Consider the following 20842-nt stretch of genomic DNA (forward strand, 5'->3'; position numbering starts at 1 on the left):
AGTGTCCACTGCCTTTAAATATAACTTCCTGAGGTGCTGTAGTTTTTGAGAAACGAATAAGACAAGTCACTTCTGTACTTTTCCTTTTAGAGCAGACAACCACGGGGACAATATCACTCTACATTACACATCACACAAACACACATCCAAATTTAAGACCGACAATTGGGACAAGACAAAGATGGATTAATATAACTACAGGTGTAAATTAATAAATCAACTTAGTGACTTGACATCAATTATGTATCCAACATAATAGGCATACTGTTCTAATTTGGATTCTAGTAAATTCATTGTATAATTCATTTTGGTTTTACCCATATACACCGATGTGCGTATAGCCTTGTAACCTCAGTACTTGCCCAAGTTCTGCGAACACAATATTACTCGGGTGGGATTCGAACCCACAACCAGAGTAATATTCCTATTATTTATTTCATAGAACTCGGTAAAGTACTGAGTAAACACAGTGCTAACACACATCGGTGTATATGGGTGACACCAAAATGAATATTCTTTATCCCCTATGCAAATTTAACAATAAAATCCTTGTACTTCATACTACTGATAATCAAGTTTCTTCTTGTGTTTTAACAAAGGTGTACCTGCAGAGCTGGAAATAGTTATCAGCAGTGGTCCATTGGTTGACAGTGGTACAGATACAACATTGACTTGCACATCAACTTCATCCGGTACAATTAGAGAAGTCAGTTGGAAAAAGGGCCCCTTCAATGTGACCTTTAATGATGCTGATACCATAGTTTTCTATAACATTAAACAAGGTGTCTTATGGGGTCCTTCAGTGGATCAAAACCATTATGAGTTTGATCATACTCTAAGTGGAGTTCCTCTCACCATTAAATCAGTTACTTTGCATGATGAGGCTCAGTACTGGTGTTATTTGAATATCGGCTCTGGAATCGGAAACCAGTTTGGTACTGCTGTTATGAGAGTAAGAGGTGAGTTTGAAATAATAATCAATTTTGTAACGTATGCCTTCTGTAGTGACGAATTATTAACTGCAAGTCAATTCAATTCAATAATTTATTTGTCCATTAAAAAGAAAATAAATTACTGCACTATTATTTCAAATTTGTATTGTATTGTTATTGTACAAAAGTTATCACACAAAAAAAGCAAAAACTGTCCCCTGGGGAAGGGTTACAACTTTAACAATGTCAACACTTATAACAACAGAGCAAAGATCAAGAGGTTAGCATGAACGATATCAAATTATACTTGGTTTTCCTTAACTTAGACAGTGCTGCGATCTCACCACGATGCTACCAAACTGCTTGTACGATAAATGGCGTTCCCACTACGACCTTTTCCCCGCTCATTGTTAGCTACGACCCGGCTACGCTTATTTTGAGCATGTTCAAAATAAGCGTGGGGAGAGAATGCAGCTTCCTGACCTGGGAGAACCCACCCCGACCAAACCACGCCAATTGAGATCCTCCCACGTTTGGCCCACGATTGGTCATCGATTGGCCACGCTCTCGGCCACAGTGTTTATGGCGTATACCGAGGGTTTCTCTTTGTTCGCCCATTGCTTGGACATTATTTATCAGACGTCCCCATTGGTTTTGTACACAAAATCTACCGAGAACTGTCCTCGGTGTAACCTTTTCCCGGATCCCTTTTGAGGTCCTCGGTTATCAATTAGTAGACATACCCAGTGTTACTACACAGTGTTGTGGTACAAGATAGTTACACGTATAGTGTTGAGCTGAGAACAAAAGAAGCATGTGTATGGACCAATATATGTGGACTTACACGCAGTGTTATTTACAGTGTTGAGGATTTTTTTTCTTTCCTATTAAACAAAGGAATGTTCACAGGGACTGCAACACATGGTCGTGCGTGGGGGTGTTTCGTGGTCCCTTTTTTTTGGGGGGGGGGTGCATGTTGCAAAATCGAGGTGACCCGGTGCTAAATCGTTGTCAAAATAATATTTGTTAATATTGCGACAATATAAAAAAAACACATGGTGACAAACCCTTTGATACTCTTTTCATTTTATTTTGATTTAAATTACAAAACACTTGTGAATGAGTCGAACGCTGTTAAGTGGAATGGCTGACCGATTTTTGAACTGTTATTTTGATTTTGATCAAAATTTTAAAAATGCACTTTATATGTGCAGGACTCGTTCGTCTGTATTTCACCTTGAAACTGTATACACAGACTATTACACCAAAAGAACTGCAAACTATGTTCCCAAACACGGAAGTATACTTCCTCTATTGTATGTATATTGCGTTGCGAGTTTGAATAAAATAGTTGTGTTCCCACGTTACAGGTTATCAGGAAATGCAAAAGATGAGTAAAGTCTCAAACTAAAATTTGACACTGTACTATGAAGTTACTGAATATTACAGTCGCCTATAGTTTACAATGCGTACGGTTTTGCAGAGCGTGGAAATGTCAGGACTAATACTGTTCATCATTGGAATACTGTTAAAAGGTAAATTATTATGGTGGAATTAAACGTATATTCGTCTATAGGAACAATTTTGGTACTTTTTGGGTCTGTGTTCTTGTTGTATGTTACAAAACACAATATCTACAGATTTACAGTAAATTCACACAGTTTAAAAATATTGATGGTAAAAAGCTTATCCCTTTAAAGGCAGCGGACACTATTGGTAATTACTCAAAATAATTATTAGCATACAACCTTACTTGGTGATGAGTAATGGGGAGAGGTTGATGGTATAAAACATTGTGAGAAACGGCTCCCTCTGAAGTGACATAGTTTTCGAGAAAAAAGAAAATTTCCACAAATTTTATTTTTAGACCTCACATATAGAATTTGAGGTCTCGAAATCAACCATCTAAACGCAGCTTCGTGTGACATAGGTGGTTTTTTCTTGCATTATTATCTCGAAACTTCGACGACCAATTGAGCTCAAATTTTCACAGGTTTGTTGTTTTATGCATATGTTGAGATACACCGAGTGAGAAGAATAGTCTACGACAATTACCAATAGTGTCCACTGCCTTTAAATATAACTTCCTGAGGTGCTGTAGTTTTTGAGAAACGAATAAGACAAGTCACTTCTGTACTTTTCCTTTTAGAGCAGACAACCACGGGGACAATATCACTCTACATTACACATCACACAAACACACATCCAAATTTAAGACCGACAATTGGGACAAGACAAAGATGGATTAATATAACTACAGGTGTAAATTAATAAATCAACTTAGTGACTTGACATCAATTATGTATCCAACATAATAGGCATACTATTCCACTTTGGATTCAAGTAAATTCATTGTATAATTCATTTTGGTTTTACCCATATACACCGATGTGCGTATAGCCTTGTAACCTCAGTACTTGCCCAAGTTCTGCGAACACAATATTACTCGGGTGGGATTCGAACCCACAACCAGAGTAGTATTCCTATTATTTATTTCATAGAACTCGGGAAAGTACTGAGTAAACACAGTGCTAACACACATCGGTGTATATGGGTGACACCAAAATGGATATTCTTTATCCCCTATGCAAATTTAACAATAAAATCCTTGTACTTCATACTACTGATAATCAAACTTCTTCTTGTGTTTTAATAAAGGTGTATCTGCAGAGCTGGAAATAGTTATCAGCAGTGGTCCATTAGTGGACAGTGGTACAGATACAACATTGACTTGCACATCAACTGAATCTGGTACAATTAGACAAGTCAGTTGGAAAAAGGGCCCCTTCAATGTGACCTTTAATGATGCTGATGCCATACTTTTATCTACCCTAAACCAAGCTGTCATATGGGATCCTTTAGTGGATCAAAACCATTACGAGTTTGATGCAGCTCTACTAGGTGGTGTTCCTCTCACCATCAAATCAGTTACATTGCATGATGAGGCTCAGTACTGGTGCCGTTTGAATATCGGCTCTGGAATCGGAAACCAGTTTGGTACTGCTGTTATGAGAGTAAGAGGTGAGTTTGAAATAAAAATCAATTTTGTAACGTATGCTTTCTGTAGTGACGAATTATTAACTGCAAGTCAATTCAATTCAATAATTTATTTGTCCATTAAAAAGAAAAAAATTGAAAATTTACTGCACTTTATGTGAAATTGGTATTGTATTGTTATTGTATAAATTAAAAAAAAAAAAAAAAAAAAAAAACCGTCCCCTGGGAAAGGGTTACAACTTTAACAACGTCAACACTTATAAAAACATAGCAAAGATCAAGAGGTTAGCATGAACGATATGAAATTATACTTGGTTTTCCTTCACTTAGAAAAAGCAGAGAATATACTCTGCATCACAATTCATAATGGCTTTATAAATTACATTGGTGTATATCTAATCTATATTTTTTTCGGGTTTTGTGATTGTTTGTTTGCATGTTATGTTCTTGTCATTGCAAAATCACGGTGACGTGTACAAGAGCATAATTGTTTAATTCGTTGTTAAAATCATCTTAGTTTGTTAGTTGACAATTCTTTTGACATTCTTTTCATAAAGCTTTTGAACCAAGTCAAATGTTGATCGATCTTTAAACTTTTATTTGGTTTGTTACATGCACCGTAAATATACGTACACCCCCGTACACCACCTTGAAACTTGAATGACTATTGTACCAAAAGTTCAGCAAAATATGTTACCAGATGCGGAAGTTGCCTCCATTGTTGTGCTGCGAATGTGAATAAAGGGACTTATTTTGTTTGCAGTCCGTAGTAATTCTGTACAAGGAAGTGAACGTTATTTTAGTCAAATCTCGAGTTAGACCTTAAATTTGACATTTCCATTACTATAAGCTACTGGTTGACGTAGTCGCCTATGGTCTAGTCTACAGTGTGGTTTTGCAGCGCATGAAGATGTCAGGACTCTTACTGTTCATCGTTGGAATACTGTTAAAATGTGAGTTATTATTGATGACTATTTCAATCGTAGAAATAGACACATAAACATTTATTCAGCTATAGTAACAATTTGGTATTCAAGTTTTTTTTAAAACCTAAAAGTAACTTTAGAGGCACTGGACACTAATGGTAATAACTCAAAATAATTGCTAGCACAAAAACTGACTTGGTAACGAGCAATGGAGAGCTGTTGACAGTATTAAACATTGTGAGAACTACAGCTACACTATACAAACGGTGTTAAGATTTCCAACACATTTCTAAGCATTTGTAGAGCCTACCATTTTTTCCACATGTTTAACCCATGTTTAGATTGTTATGCGTGTTTGAATCCTACAAACCATGTAAGCAGGTGTCAAAATGATAAACATGTTGATCGTTTAAATTTGTTTAAAAAGTTGATGCAACTTTTACTCTAAGCACAGTGTATCATTGGCTAAGAGTCGCGAGTGCACGAGTACACGAGTCGTACACGAGTGCGCTATTCCATTACTTTGTCATCAAAGATGGCGGTCAATGACGTCATGTGAAATCCATCTTGTTCTTTCTGTCTCCAGCCACATCCAACCAGGCTTTGCAAGTATCAGCACCACCCGTGTCCAGTGTGAATGGAACAAGAACAACTCTTACTTGCAGTTACTCACTGAGCACACAAGGCTATGTCTTATACCGTGTGCTATGGTATAACAGCGATGCATTTGTTGCAGCTTCAGCAATAGCTAGGTTTTCTAACACCGCAATAACAAATCCTGAGTATTTCAATGGATACGATTCATCTACTCACACCATGACTAGAGATGACTCTATGTCAACCTTTACCTTTGCTGAAGTTAATGTTTACAATGATGATAGGATCTATGGATGTGAAGTGGAATACAGGAAAGGTGTAGATGGAGAATCAGGCAGGGCAACCACAAAATTGACAGTTATAGGTAAGTAAGCCGAATTGTACTGTGTATTTTATTTATATTGTTTTATTTCAAGATCTTTATACAGGATTCAAAATTATCAGCACAACAGCTGTTTTAAACTTTGGTCCTGTGTGTTAAAAAATGACACTAAGGAAAAAAACATTACTTAAAACAAAACAGAAAGAGTTAGGACTCGTCTTATCTCGAGTTAGGACGAGTAACTCTTCCTAACTTAGGATTGATCTTAAGGTCTGCATGCTACAGTGCAGGGTTGGGAATCGTCCTAGTCCTAAGATTAGTCTTAAGTAAGGAAGAGTTTTGTGAAATCGACGGCAGTGCCTTTTAAAGCTATACATCATTCATCTGTTTCAGTTTTTCCGTCTATCATCACTCTGTCTGACTCAACTGGTGCCTACCCCCCTGGGTGGACATCAAACCTGGTGGAAGGTGACGATCGCCAGTACACATGCGTGGTACCAGACATCAACCCCAGAGCATCGTTTACATGGACTGTAGGAGATCAAGAATTGGTTCACAGTTACAGCAATACTGATGAGCCGAATGGCCTCACTACTAGCACAAGTACAGCTTCATTGGTGGCTTCATTTGAACAACATCATAATCGAGAGTTGAAGTGTCTAGCAATAAACAAAGAAGGAACTGATGGGACAAGTATCAGCGTAACAATCGATGTCAAAGGTGAGAAATATTTAATTTTAGAGTTGTTGCTCTTTGACTTTGCTACTTGTTTGAGTTCGCGAGTGCATCTGCTACATGCTTATTATAATATACCTTTATGGTGCAGCCATCTTGAACTTCTCCCATTGGTATCAAGGTTACCGAACCGAGGCTGGAAGAACAAAATAGTCTGTGGTCGATTTCACAAAGAGTTAGGACTAGTCCTAACTAAGGACTAGTCTCAGGAGATATTGAAAAACTAAGGCTAGTCCGAGTAAGGATTCGAACCCACGTCCCTTGCAGTTCTACAGCAGTGTCTTCCCAACTAGACTAACGAGATTGCCCGGTAGCTAGGGGTAGTTCGAATCCTATGTTTTATTATTATTATTTATTTGGAAATTCACATAAAAATACAAAAATACAAAACGATATAATAGATATTAAGAGTTTATATTCATACGTTTCTCTGTTGATAAGTCTTGATCTTGTCTTATTTTGTTATGAAGTTCCGCCAAAGGAATCCTCAGTCTCGCTGTCTTACGCCGGTAATGATCTGGTTCCTGGAGGTAATCTCACTTTAAACCAGGATGAAGAACAGACTTTGACATGTACGGTTCAGGGTTCCAGACCTGCTGCAACCATCACCTTGTATCGTAACGGTGCGATAGAGGAAACTGAGGACCAAACCCCAGGAGGGGGTGGATTGGTGGATACCATGGAGAACTGGGTATTTACTCCACAGAGAAACTACCACAAACAGCGAGTGAAATGTGAAGCAAAGACCAAGGAGTCAACGATGCCGTACCCAGCTGCTGATCTCACCCTTGCTGTTGATGGTTTGTATAATATCATCGAATTATATGATTTGGGGCATTGCATGGTGAGCTATCAATATATATAAGAGTATGTTTTTTTAACTGTCTTGCTATATATTTAACAACCGCGGAGTAGATTGTTCGGATTTTCCGAAGACGTCTCAGTTCTGAAAAGAACTGTTCAGTTTTTAAACTGCTACCTGAGCGGAAGGTAGAAAATCGGCTGGGACTAACTGCACTACCGCGGAGTGAGTCGTTAATGGTTTCGACTAGCTTGCTATAGTCATGGCAGGAGACTCTACCTGGCAAGTAAATAATATACACATGGTGTTACCGCAAATTAAATATACTTAATATAATCGTATAGTCATCATTAATTGCTCCAAATAACACTGGTGAATGTGGCGTGTCGTGGCTTAGCGGTTAAGAGTACCGGGCCCAAGCTCTGGTGGTCAGCAGAGTGTGGGTTCGAGAGTCGTGACACTTGTGTCCTTAGCTTCAAAAACAAAACAAAACCGTCCCCTGGGAAAAGGGTTACAACTTAGCAAGAAGGAGGTTAGCTTGAACCATATCAAATTATACATGGTTTTCCTAAACGTAAAAAAAAACAGAGAATATACTCTGCATCACAATTCGTAATGGCTTCATAATGAAATCGGTGTATATCTGATCTGTAATTGTTTTTTTCTTCTTCGGGTTTTGTGATTTTTTGTTTGCATGTTATGTTCTTATTATTGCAAAATCACGGTCACGTGTACAATACTATTATTTGTTAATTCGTTGTCAAAATCATCTTAGTTTATAAGTTCACAAATAAACAAATCTGATAACAAACCTTCTTTTGACACTCTTTTCATTTATGAACCATGTCAAATACTGATCGAACTTTAAACTGGTATTTGGGTATAATGTAAACATTTGTTTGTACGTGCACCGTAAAATGTACGCACACCCCCGTCTGTATTTCACCTTGAAACTTGACTGACTAGTGTACCAAAAGTTCAGCAAAATATGTTACCAGATGCGGAAGTAACCTCCATTGTTGTGCTCTCAATTTGAATAAAGGGATTTAATTTCTTTGCAGTCCGTAGTAATTCTGTACAAGGAAGTGAACGTTATTTTAGTCAAATCTCGAGTTAGACCTAAAATTTGACACTTCCATTACTATAAGCTACTGGTTATCGTAGTCGCCTATGGTCTAGTCTACAGTGTGGTTTTGCAGCGCATGAAGATGTCATCAGGACTCTTACTGTTCATCGTTGGAATACTGGTCAAAGGTAAATTATTATTGATGACTCTTTGAATCGTAGAAGTATACACATAAACATTTATTCATCTATAGTAACAATTTGGTATTCATGTCTTCGTTTTCTTTGACCAAACCTAAAAGTAACTTTAGAGGCACTGGACACTAATGGTAATAACTCAAAATAACAACTGACTTGGTAACGAGCAATGGAGAGCTGTTGACAGTATTAAACATTGTGAGAACTACAGCTACACTATACAAACAGTGTTAAGATTTCCGACACATTTCTAAGCATTTGTAGAGCCTACCAACTTTTCCACATGTTTAACCCACTTTTAGAATGTTGTGTGAGTTTGAATCCTACAAACCATGTAAGCAGGTGTCAACAAGATAAACATGTTGATCATTTAAATTTGTTTAAAAAGTTGATGCAACTTTTACTCTAAGCACAGTGTATCATTGGCTAAGAGTCGCGAGTGCACGAGTACACGAGTCGTACACAAGTGCGCTATTCCATTACTTTGTCATCAAAGATGGCGGTCAATGACGTCATGTGAAATCCATCTTGTTCTTTCTGTCTCCAGCCACATCCAACCAGGCTTTGCAAGTATCAGCACCACCTGTGTCCAGTGTGAATGGAACAAGAACAACTCTTACTTGCAGTTACTCAATGAGCACAGAAGGCTTTGTCTTATACCGTGTGTTGTGGTATAACAGCGATGTATTTGTTGCGTCTTCAGTAATGGCTAGGTTTTCTAACACCGCAATAACAAACCCTGAGTATTTCATTGGGTACGATTCATCTACTCACACCATGACTAGAGATGACTCTATGTCAACCTTTACCTTTGCGGAAGTTAATGTGTACAATGATGGTAGGATCTATGGATGTGAAGTGGAATACAGGAAAGGTCTAGATAGAGAATCAGGCAGGGCAACCACAAAATTGACAGTTATAGGTAAGTAAGCCGAATTGTACTGTGTATTTTATTTATATTATTTTATTTCAAGATCTTTATACAGGATTTAAATATCTACACAACAGCTATTTTATATTATGGTCCTGTGTCTTCAAAAATGGCATTAAGGAAAAAAACATCACTTAAAAATATACAAAGATGCTGGAATTCGAGACCAGGGGCCAATTTCACAACGAGTTAGGACTCGTCTTATCTCGAGTTAGGACGAGTAACCCTTCCTAACTTGGGATTAACCTTAAGGTCTGCATGCTACAGTGCAGGGTTGGGACTCGTCCTAGTCCTAAGATTAGTCTTAAGTTAGGAATAGTTTTGCGAAATCGACGGCAGTGCCTTTTAAAGGTATATATCATTCATCTGTTTCAGTTTTTCCGTCTATCATCACTTTGTCTGACTCAACTGGTGCCTACCCCCCTGGGTGGACATCAAACCTGGTGGAAGGTGACAATCGCGAGTACACATGCGTGGTACCAGACATCAACCCCGGAGCATCTTTTACATGGACTGTCGGAGATGAAGAATTGGTTCACAGTTACAGCAATACTGTTGATGATAACGGCCTCACTACTAGTACAAGTACAGCTTCATTGGTGGCTTCATTTGAACAACATCATAATCGAGAGTTGAAGTGTCTAGCAATAAACAAAGAAGGAACTGATGGGACAAGTATCAGCGTAACAATCGATGTCAAAGGTGAGAAATATTCAATTTGAAAGTTGTTGCTCTTTGACTTGAAGCCCTTTTTTTTGGGGGGGGGGGGGGGCTACTTGTTTGAGTGCGCGAGTGCATCTGCTACATGCTTATTATAATATACCTTTATGGTGCAGCATTCATACGTTTCTCTGTTGATAAGTCTTGTTCTTGCCTTTTTTGTTATGAAGTTCCGCCTAAGGAATCCTCAGTCTCGCTGTCTTACGGCGGTAATGATCTGGTTCCTGGAGGTAATCTCACTGTTAACCAGGGTGAAGAACAGACTTTGACATGTACGGTTGAGGGTTCCAGACCTGCTGCAACCATCACCTTGTTACGTGATGGTATGTTACAGGAAACTGAGGACCAAACCCCAGAAGGGGATGGATTGGTGAACACCATGGAGGACTGGGTATTTACTCCGCAGAGAAACTACCACAAACAGCGAGTGGAATGTGAAGCAAAGACCAATGAGTCAACGACGCCGTACCCAGCTGCTTATCTCATCCTTGCTGTTGATGGTTTGTATAATATCATCGTATAAAATGATTTGGGGCATTGCATGGTGAGCTATCAATGTATATGTAAGAGTTTTTTTTAAGAACTGTCTTGCTATATATTTTACTACCGCGAAGTAGATTTTTCGGATTTCCCGGAGACTTCTCACTTCTGAAAAGAACTGTCCTGCTTTTAAACTGCTACCTGAGCGGAAGGTAAAAAATCGACTGGGACTCTTACTTTAGCTGGTAGGGTCGTTATTAACTGCACTACCGCGGAGTGAGTTCTTAATTGGTTTCGACTAGCTTGCTCTAGTCATGGCAGGAGACTCTACCTGGCAAGTAAATCAAATACACATGGTTGGTACCGCATACCAAATAATACAATCGTAGTCATCATCATTTTGCTCCAAAGCACAAAAATGTGAATGTGGCGTGTCATGGCTTAGCGGTAGAGCACCGTACTCAAGCTCTGGTGTTCAGCAGAGTGTGGGTTCGAGAGTCGTGACACTTAGCTTCGCCCTTCGGATGGGACGTAAAGCCGTTGGTCCGTGTGTCGTTAAACGCACGTAAAAGAAAAAAGTGCACGCACTTATCGTAAAGAGAATGGGTTCGCCCCGGTGTTCCTGGTCTGAGCGGCAGTAAATCGCGCAACGGCTACTTGTGAAACATAAATGAATTGGGTCTCATAATTCAAACGTAGTCACACATCTCGCAGGAATTACTGTATGTTACAGCGCCTTGAGCGTTACGAATGAGTGACGAATGAGCGACGAATATGCGCGCTGTATAAGAAGCCACTACTCTTATTAAACAAAAATACTTTCTTGCTGTGAACCATAATGTATGTTTCTTTCATTAATTGCCTCGGCCTTGCAAATCAATCACAAGCCCTTTATACAATGTTCAGTAAAGGCAAGAAAGTACATCATTGTTTGATAGAAATGCATGGCAATTTACTGTTTCCATTTACTCTGGCAGGGTATTACAATTTCACTTTTTCTTTAAAATAATTATGTATAAATCGTCACGTGAATAAAATTAAGTGAATAAAAATGAGTAGATTTTATTCGCAAGCCTACATGTGTGTGTGGGTTTTTTTTGGTTTTTGTTTTTGCTGTGTTGTGTCGATTTCTCTTACTGTCATTGCATTACTGATTTTATCAACAATCAGCACTTGGTTGTCTTTGAGCTAAAATCTTGTTCAGTATTTGTTTATTTTTTCTTTCAATTAAATTTAATTCAATTTATTATGTTAAAATTTCCGTCAAAGGAAATATTTTTTCGGAAATAACTATTCAAATTTATAAGTTACCTTTTTTATATACTTTTGTAGTTATTGATGTTGAATTTGTTGTTATATGGTACTATTTTTATAAGATATGTCTTTTATTTATTTCAATTGAACACTTTTTGAATAAAGTTGCATTGTTTTGTATGTGATTTTTTATTTATAACAGGTAATTTGTCCAGTGTACTAAAAATGCAATCATATCTCGCAAGACAATAAACATTTGAGTTGTTTGAATATTGACATTGTATAGGCTACGCATTCATACTTAATATATACTTGCCCATTAATTTGGTAAAGCGATTTTTTGTTTGTAATACGTTTTTACATCGAGCTTTTGACCCTAACAAACTGTACTTTGCTTTCCACTTGTCAAATCGTAAAATCGCCATCCTCTAAAAACTCCCGGGTCAGAGCTGACCTGGATTCAGAGTCCCGTTGAGCCTGACCTATTTCCGGGTCAAGTTGACACGGAAACTGGCTTTAAAAATTTGTATTTATTATTATTTTTTATGCAAGTTGCCAGGCACACAATACCTGAATGCCACATCAAGGTGTGGGCTACAATCTATTTTTTTTCCAGAGGCCCATGCCAGCTACTTCTGGGGCAGAAACAGGATTACCCCTGTGCAGTTAATGAGGATGTATAGGCTTGACGGCACTACCTCCCCTACTTTACGAAGCATATGACACAAGAGTCACGACTGCGACTCGAACCCACTCTGCTGATCAAACACCAGAGCTTGAATCCGGTGCTCTTAACCGCTGGGCTCTTAACCGCTGGGCCATGACACGCCACGTGTCATGTTTTTAAACCATTTCTTTGTTATTTTTAGCCAGCTTCCCCGGGTCAACATGACCCGGAAATAGGTCATTCTCACAACGGGACCTAGAAAACCGGGTCAATTTGGACCAGCAAGGTGTTAGTGTGCGCTCCGTTCAAGTTACAACTCAGACAGACAATCTATAAAACAAAAACGTCCACTATTCTTCCAATACAGGTCCACCTGACATCCCTGTGATATCAGGTAGTCTTACAATGACTGCGGATATGGTGACTACACTGACATGCACAGCAGACTTGGGATATCCTGATGACTGGGACTTGGTTTGGTCTAATAGTGGGAGCGATATAAGGGATCAACCTAATACTATGGCAGCCCTATCGGGAACCAGTCAACGTTACATGTTTACCAGTGAGCTTGAGTTTACCCCTAAGAGACGAGACAACACACACTTCATTAACTGCACTGCGAGTAGAGCCTCATGGACTTCAACACCATTACCAGAGTATAAATGGGGTCCTATCAATGTCCAATGTAAGTAACAGTGACCAATTATATAAAACATGTAAAAGCAGCCGTTTTGTGCTTGACCCTTAGCAGAACTTCTATTCCATAAAGCTGTTTACCGTATAAGCAAGGGTAAATGCTGGCTACCCGCGATAAGCGCATGAGTGACGTAACAAAGAAAAGCCATTGTGCACCTAGACATTTTCTGCTTACTTGAGAAATCATGTTAAAATACGTTTATGCTTTTACGCACAATTTGTCATTGTTACAATAAGCATAAAATTTGCTTGGGCGCTCAACTCAACATAACACTGCGATTGGTTTAGTATAAAAAGTGAATACTATTAGCCTTGAATATTCTCAAAGGGTGGTAGCGTTATTGAGATATCACCAATAATTTGGAGCAGATGTCCACACAGGACGACTTATCCACAATTTATCTATTTCATATCTCATTTCAGAATCATTTATTTCCACATGAATAAGTACTTAATGAAACAAAACAATTGTTGCAAGAAAACTACTACAAGGGAAGCTTAGAAACGGAATATCTTATTGCACCATGCAATGTTTTAAACAGCACTAACACGTCAATGGCTTTGTTTGACCACCAGATGAAGGCAGTATCACCAACAAGCACCTTACTGAGGTTGGTATCGGGGGTGGTCTTACAGCAAACCTGACCTGCATTGCAAAGGGCAACCCCGCACCTATCATCACTTGGGTCGATCCGAATGGAGTAGATATCATCACTGGTGGAAATAGTAACAAGCACACGGTGGTAGTATCATATACAACATCTGATACTGATATGACTATTGGGAATGTGACCACCAGTACACTGAGCATCTGGGCAGTGGACCCTCAGGTGGACTATGGGGTGTATACCTGCAACAGCAACAATGGTATCGGACAACCAGACAAGCATGAAATCATTGTCAATGGAACAAGTAAGATTACATTATGATTGGTAATAGCCTATAATTGACAATCTGTCTCTAATATAATGGTAGCTAAATTTGCTGTAGCAAAGGATGAAAAATTGTTAACCAAAAAAGAATCATTGGCGGTCAACTGATTTTGCTATACAGTTGCACAGATGTTTAAAGGAACATTACATAATTGTTTTTTGCTACAAAATATAAAATTAAAAAAGCTGGCATTATAAGCACTTCCATCATACATAAACTGACAAACAGATTACACATTTTGCATGCAAAAAAAATGAGAAAAAAGGAGTTCGCGTTCTTGAGATGTCGCCTAAAATCTGTGGCAAATGATTATGTCAAAGCAGGAAGACTATTCCTTCATAGGAATACACATCTGAGAAGCGTTTACACAACACACGGGACCAACGGTATTACGTCCCATCCGAAGGACGAAGCAATGGTTGCGCTTGCACGACTTGGCTCAACATCGTGATTAAACAACTATCCGAGTTTTTTTTCCCCACTGTTTCTTTGGTTAATAGGAGTACCAGACCAGCCGACTGGTGTCGTATTGACTGACCGTACTTCGAGCTCAATAGCAGTGCGATGGTCAGCTGGTTATGATGGTGGTGAGACTCAGTGGTTTAATGTCAGCCATAAGAAGACTGCAGAAGACTCCTCAGAGACATTCAGTGATAGGATTGATGGAGAGGTGACTACATACAACGTGGATGGTCTCGAGTCATTCACGGAGTACGAGATCAAGGTTTATGCTCAGAATGACGTGGGGAGAAATCCCAGACCTGGCAGCATTGTGGAATACACCTTACGTAAGTTTTAAACTATTCTGTTTTTGATTATTTAAATAAGGCAGTGTACATATTTTTGGTTGTTACTCAAAATATATATAAACATATAAACTTGGTAACGAGCAACGGAGAGCTGTTGGTAATTTAAATCAATGTGAGAAATAATTAAATCTGGCTCAAAATTATGAATCTTGATCCAGATTCATAGATTTGCCCAGTCCCTCCCAGTCATCCTCCCACACAGTCGAGTTGCGCCCTCTGCTGGGTGACTTATACAAAAGCAGCTTCGCCAATCAAGACTGATCACACTAAAAACACAAAAGCATGTTGATGTAAGCGTTATATCGTGTAATTATTTAATTATTTGCATATAAACAGGAAATACATTCCTGTCTGTCATTTTTATAACCATAAGTGGTTAAACAATTTTGTATTGACTTTTTAACCATTAGTTTATGTCACTGATTGTTTTTTTTTTTTTATATCAACATATGATCACGCATCATTTAGCTGGAGTTCCAACCTCGGATTCAGGTAAATTCTCACGTCATTATAATTGTATAAATGAATGAATAACAATATACTTTTGGAAACAAAATTTAAAGATTTAGTAAAAAAAAAAATTAAAATGAAGAAAATTAGCTTTGTTAAAATAAAAAATGGAAATATTTATTAATTTGAATCAGCGGCCCTTTTTCACTCAGTTCGGTTGCCTTAATTTTAATGCAGTAAATATTTTCGTTAACTTTGTTGGAATAAAAGTCAAACTAATACTCTCAGGAAAAAAAAAACTTGATTTTATATTTCATTTGTAAGCAAGTGCCCTAGAGGACGCACTTTGTAAATGCTTCGTAAAAAAATGGGAAGCATACAGGCCTGGTCCAGGGGCCAATTTCATAGAGCTGCTTAAGCAAAAAAATTGCTTAAGCACGAAAATAGCTCGCTTGTTTTTACACATGTTACTGACCAAAATTTAATGCCATATACATTGCTTGTGACTGGTATTTAGCTGTTGTTTACATAGCATAACAACTGAGTGGAGTCTTCGCCGGGAATCTGATTTTACTAAGCAAGGATTTTTTTGCTTAAGCAAACTTTTGTGCTTAAGCAGCTCTATGAAATTGGGCCCCAGTTCACTGGACCCAAGCTGTGCTTCTCTCAGCAGTGTGGGTTCGACACACGGCCATAACACTTGTAACCTTTAGCAAAGCACATAATTGCTTCGTAACAGATTTTGAAAGTATCATTGGGTACGTTCGAGAAGCTTCCCTGTGTCGACCCCACGGTGCTCATTTAGGTGAGCCCCCCCCCCGGCAAGAGGTAGTCGAACGATCACTCGCCCTCTCTTGGTGACGTCATGCGCCTCGGGCCAGCCCCACGTGACCCGTTCCACAAACAAGGCACTTGGGGGCCGATACGGGTAAGCCCCTGGAATGGGGTTATGGGGTCGAGGTTATTCGAACGTACCGGGGGCAGATCAGCGTCGACCCGGGTAAATAGAACGCACCCAATGCAATGTGCTCTAAGTTGAGCCATGCTTATGATACCCATGCCTACATCCTTCTAAACAAAGGGTGGGTGTCCCTAGAGGGGAAGCAGTTTATTTGGGTCAGTAGCCCTCACCTCGATGTTCATATGCCACCTTTAATAATTATTATTAATTTATTGTGTTCCCCCCCCCCCCCCTTAAGGTTTCACCTTATTGTTTGACTCTAATGAGGGCACAGTGAAAATTGACGGATTGAATGCTAATAAAGGCGAATGCATCCAACTGGAAGTTAAACGCGAAGGCATCCCAGGTTGGACTTCTTGCGGAGACTGCATCGAAACTAACGGCACTTTTACGCTATTATATTGGTGTCTACAAACTCGAAAACGAAGAGGGCGGGCTATCGGAGACGTGGAGATGGTGCGTGCAAAGCTTTGTCAAATGATCAGTCAGCTTTGCGGTGATTTCATTAACGTGATGGAGCCCGGTAAGTTTAAAGGCATGGACACCTCTGATAATTGCCAAATGAACAGTCTTCTCAATTGATGTATACAAACATAATTATGCACCCTGTGAAAATTTTGACTCGATTGGTCATCGTAGTTGCGAGAGAATAGTGGAAGAAAAAAACACTATTGTCGGATAAGTTGTGTGCTTTCAGATGCCTTGAATTCGGGACCTCGACTGATATAAAAAGCTTACGTCATTTTACGTGTATTAAATTAAATCATTGCATCGAATGAAATCACTGGTTCTGTTAAACCAGGGCAATCTTTATCCTTGCAGATAAAGACAGAGGGTCAGTCTATATATGTATCTTTGCTTCATGTACCAATATAATAATACTGTTTTTACAATGTTCTTAAGTTTTGGGTTTTTTTTTTTTTTGGCTGTAGAGGGTTTTTAGTCCATTCGTCTTTGGACTTGTGTTTTTAAAATTGTTGTCCCTTCCTCCTGTTTTTTATGGTGTTTTGTGGGTGTTGTTCTTGCAATAATCTGGATTTGTTTTTGTGTATTCTTTTCCAAAATGTAATTTTAAAAGCGTTTGAGTGCAATCTCCTTTTTATATTTTATATGCCGTATCAGAATAACTATAAATATAACTTGCGGGTTCATCCATGTGAGATATCTCTTTTGTGGGAGTGGTGTGGTCTCGACGTTTCGAACAGTATACTATGTTCGTCTTCATTTGTATCGTTGGTAGGGGTATGGCTGTTTTTACACTTTTGTATAACCTTGACAGCCCCTGTCCAACTGGTAATCATTGTGTATTATGTCTAAAGATTTAAAACAAATAAAACATGTTGTCTTTTTGCACAGAAATCGCTCCACCAGTGACAGACCCGCCCGCCTCGTCGACTACCGGTACCGCTGTTGGTGTAACCGTTGGGATTGTTTCACTAGCTGTTATAGTTTTCGCACTTGTATTTTATTTTCGAAGGAAATACAGAAATCGAAACGGCAAGTAACTCATTACGTTTCAATAATTGAATAAAATGGCAATCAGACAAAAAGTTGAAAATGAGTTTTGAATTGTACGTGTTTATTTATTTCATTTTCCTTTCAGGTTCAGCAGAGGAAATAAACTTGACAACGCAAACGTAAGATTTCCTTTGGCTGTTTTTACTTTCCTTTAGCATATTGCATATTGCTCAAAGACACAAGTGCCATGACTGGGATTCGAACCCACCAAAGACTTTACAACCAGAGCTTGAACCAGATGCTCTAAAACCATGACACCATCAACACATCCCTTGTTTTAACCCTCCCCCGAGACAGTTCCACTTTGTTTCACTGCCCTTACTTGTGAGAATTTTAATAACCTGTTAGCTGTTTACTTGATAAAATGCCTCACAACCTGTTTTTTGTTCTCTCTAGCAGAAAACACCAAGGGTTGGAGCAAAAACGAAATGCGTTGCAAGGAACAGCCGACTATCAAGAAGTTGCAGGTGCCTAAATATTAAAATAGTTGAAAAGGAAATTAACAGGCCGACGATTTTGTTTTCAATAAAGACAAATATGCCCGCAAGTGCTCAATGTTTACTAATCTTTCACGTTAAAGGTATGGACACCTTTGGTAATCTTCTCACTTGTTGTATCTCAACATATGCATACAATAACAAACCTGTGCAAATTTTGACTCAATTGGTCGTCGAAGTTGCGAGAGAATAAAAATGTAAGAAAAAACACCCTTGTTGCACAAGTTCAGATGCCTTGAAATCGAGACGTCAGCTGTGGTCTCTTTATTCAATATAAATATCTTAATGATAAATTACTTCAGAATGTTTAATACTATCAACAGCTCTCCATTGCTCGTTTACCAAGTAAGTTTTTATGCTAATAATAATTTTGAGTATTTACGAATAGTGTCCAGTGCCTTTAAACAAGTTTGTCAGAGCTAGTTCTGTACCGTTGCCTTTGGTTTAGCAGCACACCCGACTTGAACCAAGTCTACACGACCCTAAAGACATTGTATCACGGTGTGGTCATCTTGATTTTACTCCCTTCCAACTCATTTTAACCAAACTGGGGCTGGACGAAATAATAGTCTGGTGCCATGCGCAATGCATGTTAGCACAACATTACAGTTATTGGAAACATGGAACATGACAAAATGGTGACAGCGTGATATAGGTCTATTGTTTATGTTTTTCTTCAGACATTGTTGAACCAACAGACAGGACATACGCAAATGTCTTGTTCAAGGACAAGTCATTCCCACGTGACATGCTTAAGATTATAAAGGAGCTTGGACACGGTGCCTTTGGTGAGGTGTTTCTGGCTGAAGCAAATGGAATCCTTAAGAAGTCGAAAGTGACATTAGTCGCTGTCAAGACACTCAAAGGTGCGTAGCAAAATAAGCAACCTCCAAACTTGGAACGTTTTTTATACATTAATAAGTAACTACTAAACTAGTCGAAGTTAAAGTCACCTGGAAGTGGTATTTTTTCAAAACAAAGCTTTTGTAACTAATATATGTGTTTTGATGAGTTGAATGTGAATAAACAGGTAACTAAGGTTTTAAAAATCAGTTTTTATGTTATTTACAAATTTAAGAGTAGACCCCGACCCGAGAGGGCGCTGTTCGTGACGTCAAGCCTGTATTGCGTAGAGTAAACACAATTGCAAAGTACATGTACGGACCAAGTCGTGAGTTTGTACGTTTCAAACAAAAGAATTTTTGTTTTTTCCGACAATGCCGACCAGGTGTATTGCTGCTGAATGCAGAAAAACACTTTTTGAAATGTACCAACTCACGACTTGGACGTACATGTACTTTGCACGTGTGTTTACTATACGCATTGCAGGCAAAGTCTGCCTTGAATGACGTCACAAAAGGGGTAGGCGGAGTCAGCCCCTCAAACAACTTTATATATTTTTTAAACATATAAATCGTGACAAACAATTACTAAAAAAAATTGTTTTATTGTTCGTAAGCATATACTCTTTTCCAGGTGACTTTAAGTACGAGTTTCGAGTATAGCAAAGCAAAGTCTGTGATTCCTTTCCCGTCACATTATGTGAAAGCTTGCATATTTCGCAAGCCCGCGATATTAACCTGACGCGTGAACATCTTGTTCTTCAAATTTTATTGTGAAATGTTCACCTTCAAGATTGTAATTTTGGCATTGCATTCAAAGACCCTGTCGAAATACTTTCATACAAAGTCGTGAGCAACGTCAATGTCATGATAATTCTACAAAATAATTCAATCTATATTTAGTTTGCGGTAACACCGCGGTAACACCGCGGTAACACCGTTCTTTTGAGATTTGTCTTGATATACAGTAACAATCCAATACCGCAGAATAGATATTCGGAATACATCCGTTCTGAAAAGAACTGTCCTGCTTTTTATATACCTACACAATGGAGCTTACTCTAGTTTGAGAGATATTGGTCAATTTCAGTGAAGGGTCAGTCACTACTGAGCAATCAAGTTATTCTTATTTTTTGTTTCTAGAGGGCGCAAGTCAAAGCGACAAAGATGATTTGTTGCGAGAGCTGGATCTGATGAAGAAGTTGCCTGATCACAAAAACGTTGTCAGACTTATGGGATTCTCAGTCGAACAAGGTACAACTTTCAGTTTTTCTTTTAATGATTGTTTTTGAGGAAGTCGTTTTTACACTTAAAGGAAACTTGGTATAATACGTTTGGTAGTCGCTCTTTTAGTCAATGGAAATGTAACTTTTTGGTTAGAAGCCTATCACAGCGGCGTTTACTAAAACATTTTGAGAAATATTTCACTTCAAAGTACTGCGGTTCTCAAAAAATAAATATTTTTTTATAAGTGCACTCTTTTGATAATGTGTTGTTAATTGTGAAGTTT

General features: G+C 38.5%; 1 protein-coding gene across 13 annotated transcripts in view; it reads left to right on the top strand.

Annotated features, from left to right (window-relative positions):
* Positions 1-20842, top strand: part of LOC139951493 (uncharacterized) — a 53325-nt gene that overhangs the window by 25304 nt on the left and 7179 nt on the right. For 3 of the 13 annotated variants that reach the window (XM_071950408.1, XM_071950411.1, XM_071950412.1), the window contains 10 exons: positions 12994-13311; positions 13899-14234; positions 14756-15043; positions 15533-15556; positions 16714-16998; positions 17832-17972; positions 18079-18112; positions 18390-18460; positions 19171-19356; positions 20476-20586. In XM_071950408.1, coding sequence (XP_071806509.1) covers positions 12994-13311; positions 13899-14234; positions 14756-15043; positions 15533-15556; positions 16714-16998; positions 17832-17972; positions 18079-18112; positions 18390-18460; positions 19171-19356; positions 20476-20586 — 1794 coding nt within the window. Of the gene's footprint in view, positions 1-599; positions 960-2302; positions 2468-3590; positions 3954-4810; positions 4883-5441; positions 5817-6167; positions 6495-6979; positions 7310-8229; positions 8566-9121; positions 9497-9880; positions 10208-10395; positions 10726-12993; positions 13312-13898; positions 14235-14755; positions 15044-15532; positions 15557-16713; positions 16999-17831; positions 17973-18078; positions 18113-18389; positions 18461-19170; positions 19357-20475; positions 20587-20842 lie in introns of those variants that run through there. The other 10 variants (XR_011787785.1, XM_071950401.1, XM_071950403.1 and 7 more) reach the window with 9 other exon arrangements.

This window comes from Asterias amurensis, chromosome 19 (assembly GCF_032118995.1).
Source record: "Asterias amurensis chromosome 19, ASM3211899v1".
In the NCBI taxonomy this organism is placed as follows: Eukaryota; Metazoa; Echinodermata; class Asteroidea; order Forcipulatida; family Asteriidae; genus Asterias; species Asterias amurensis.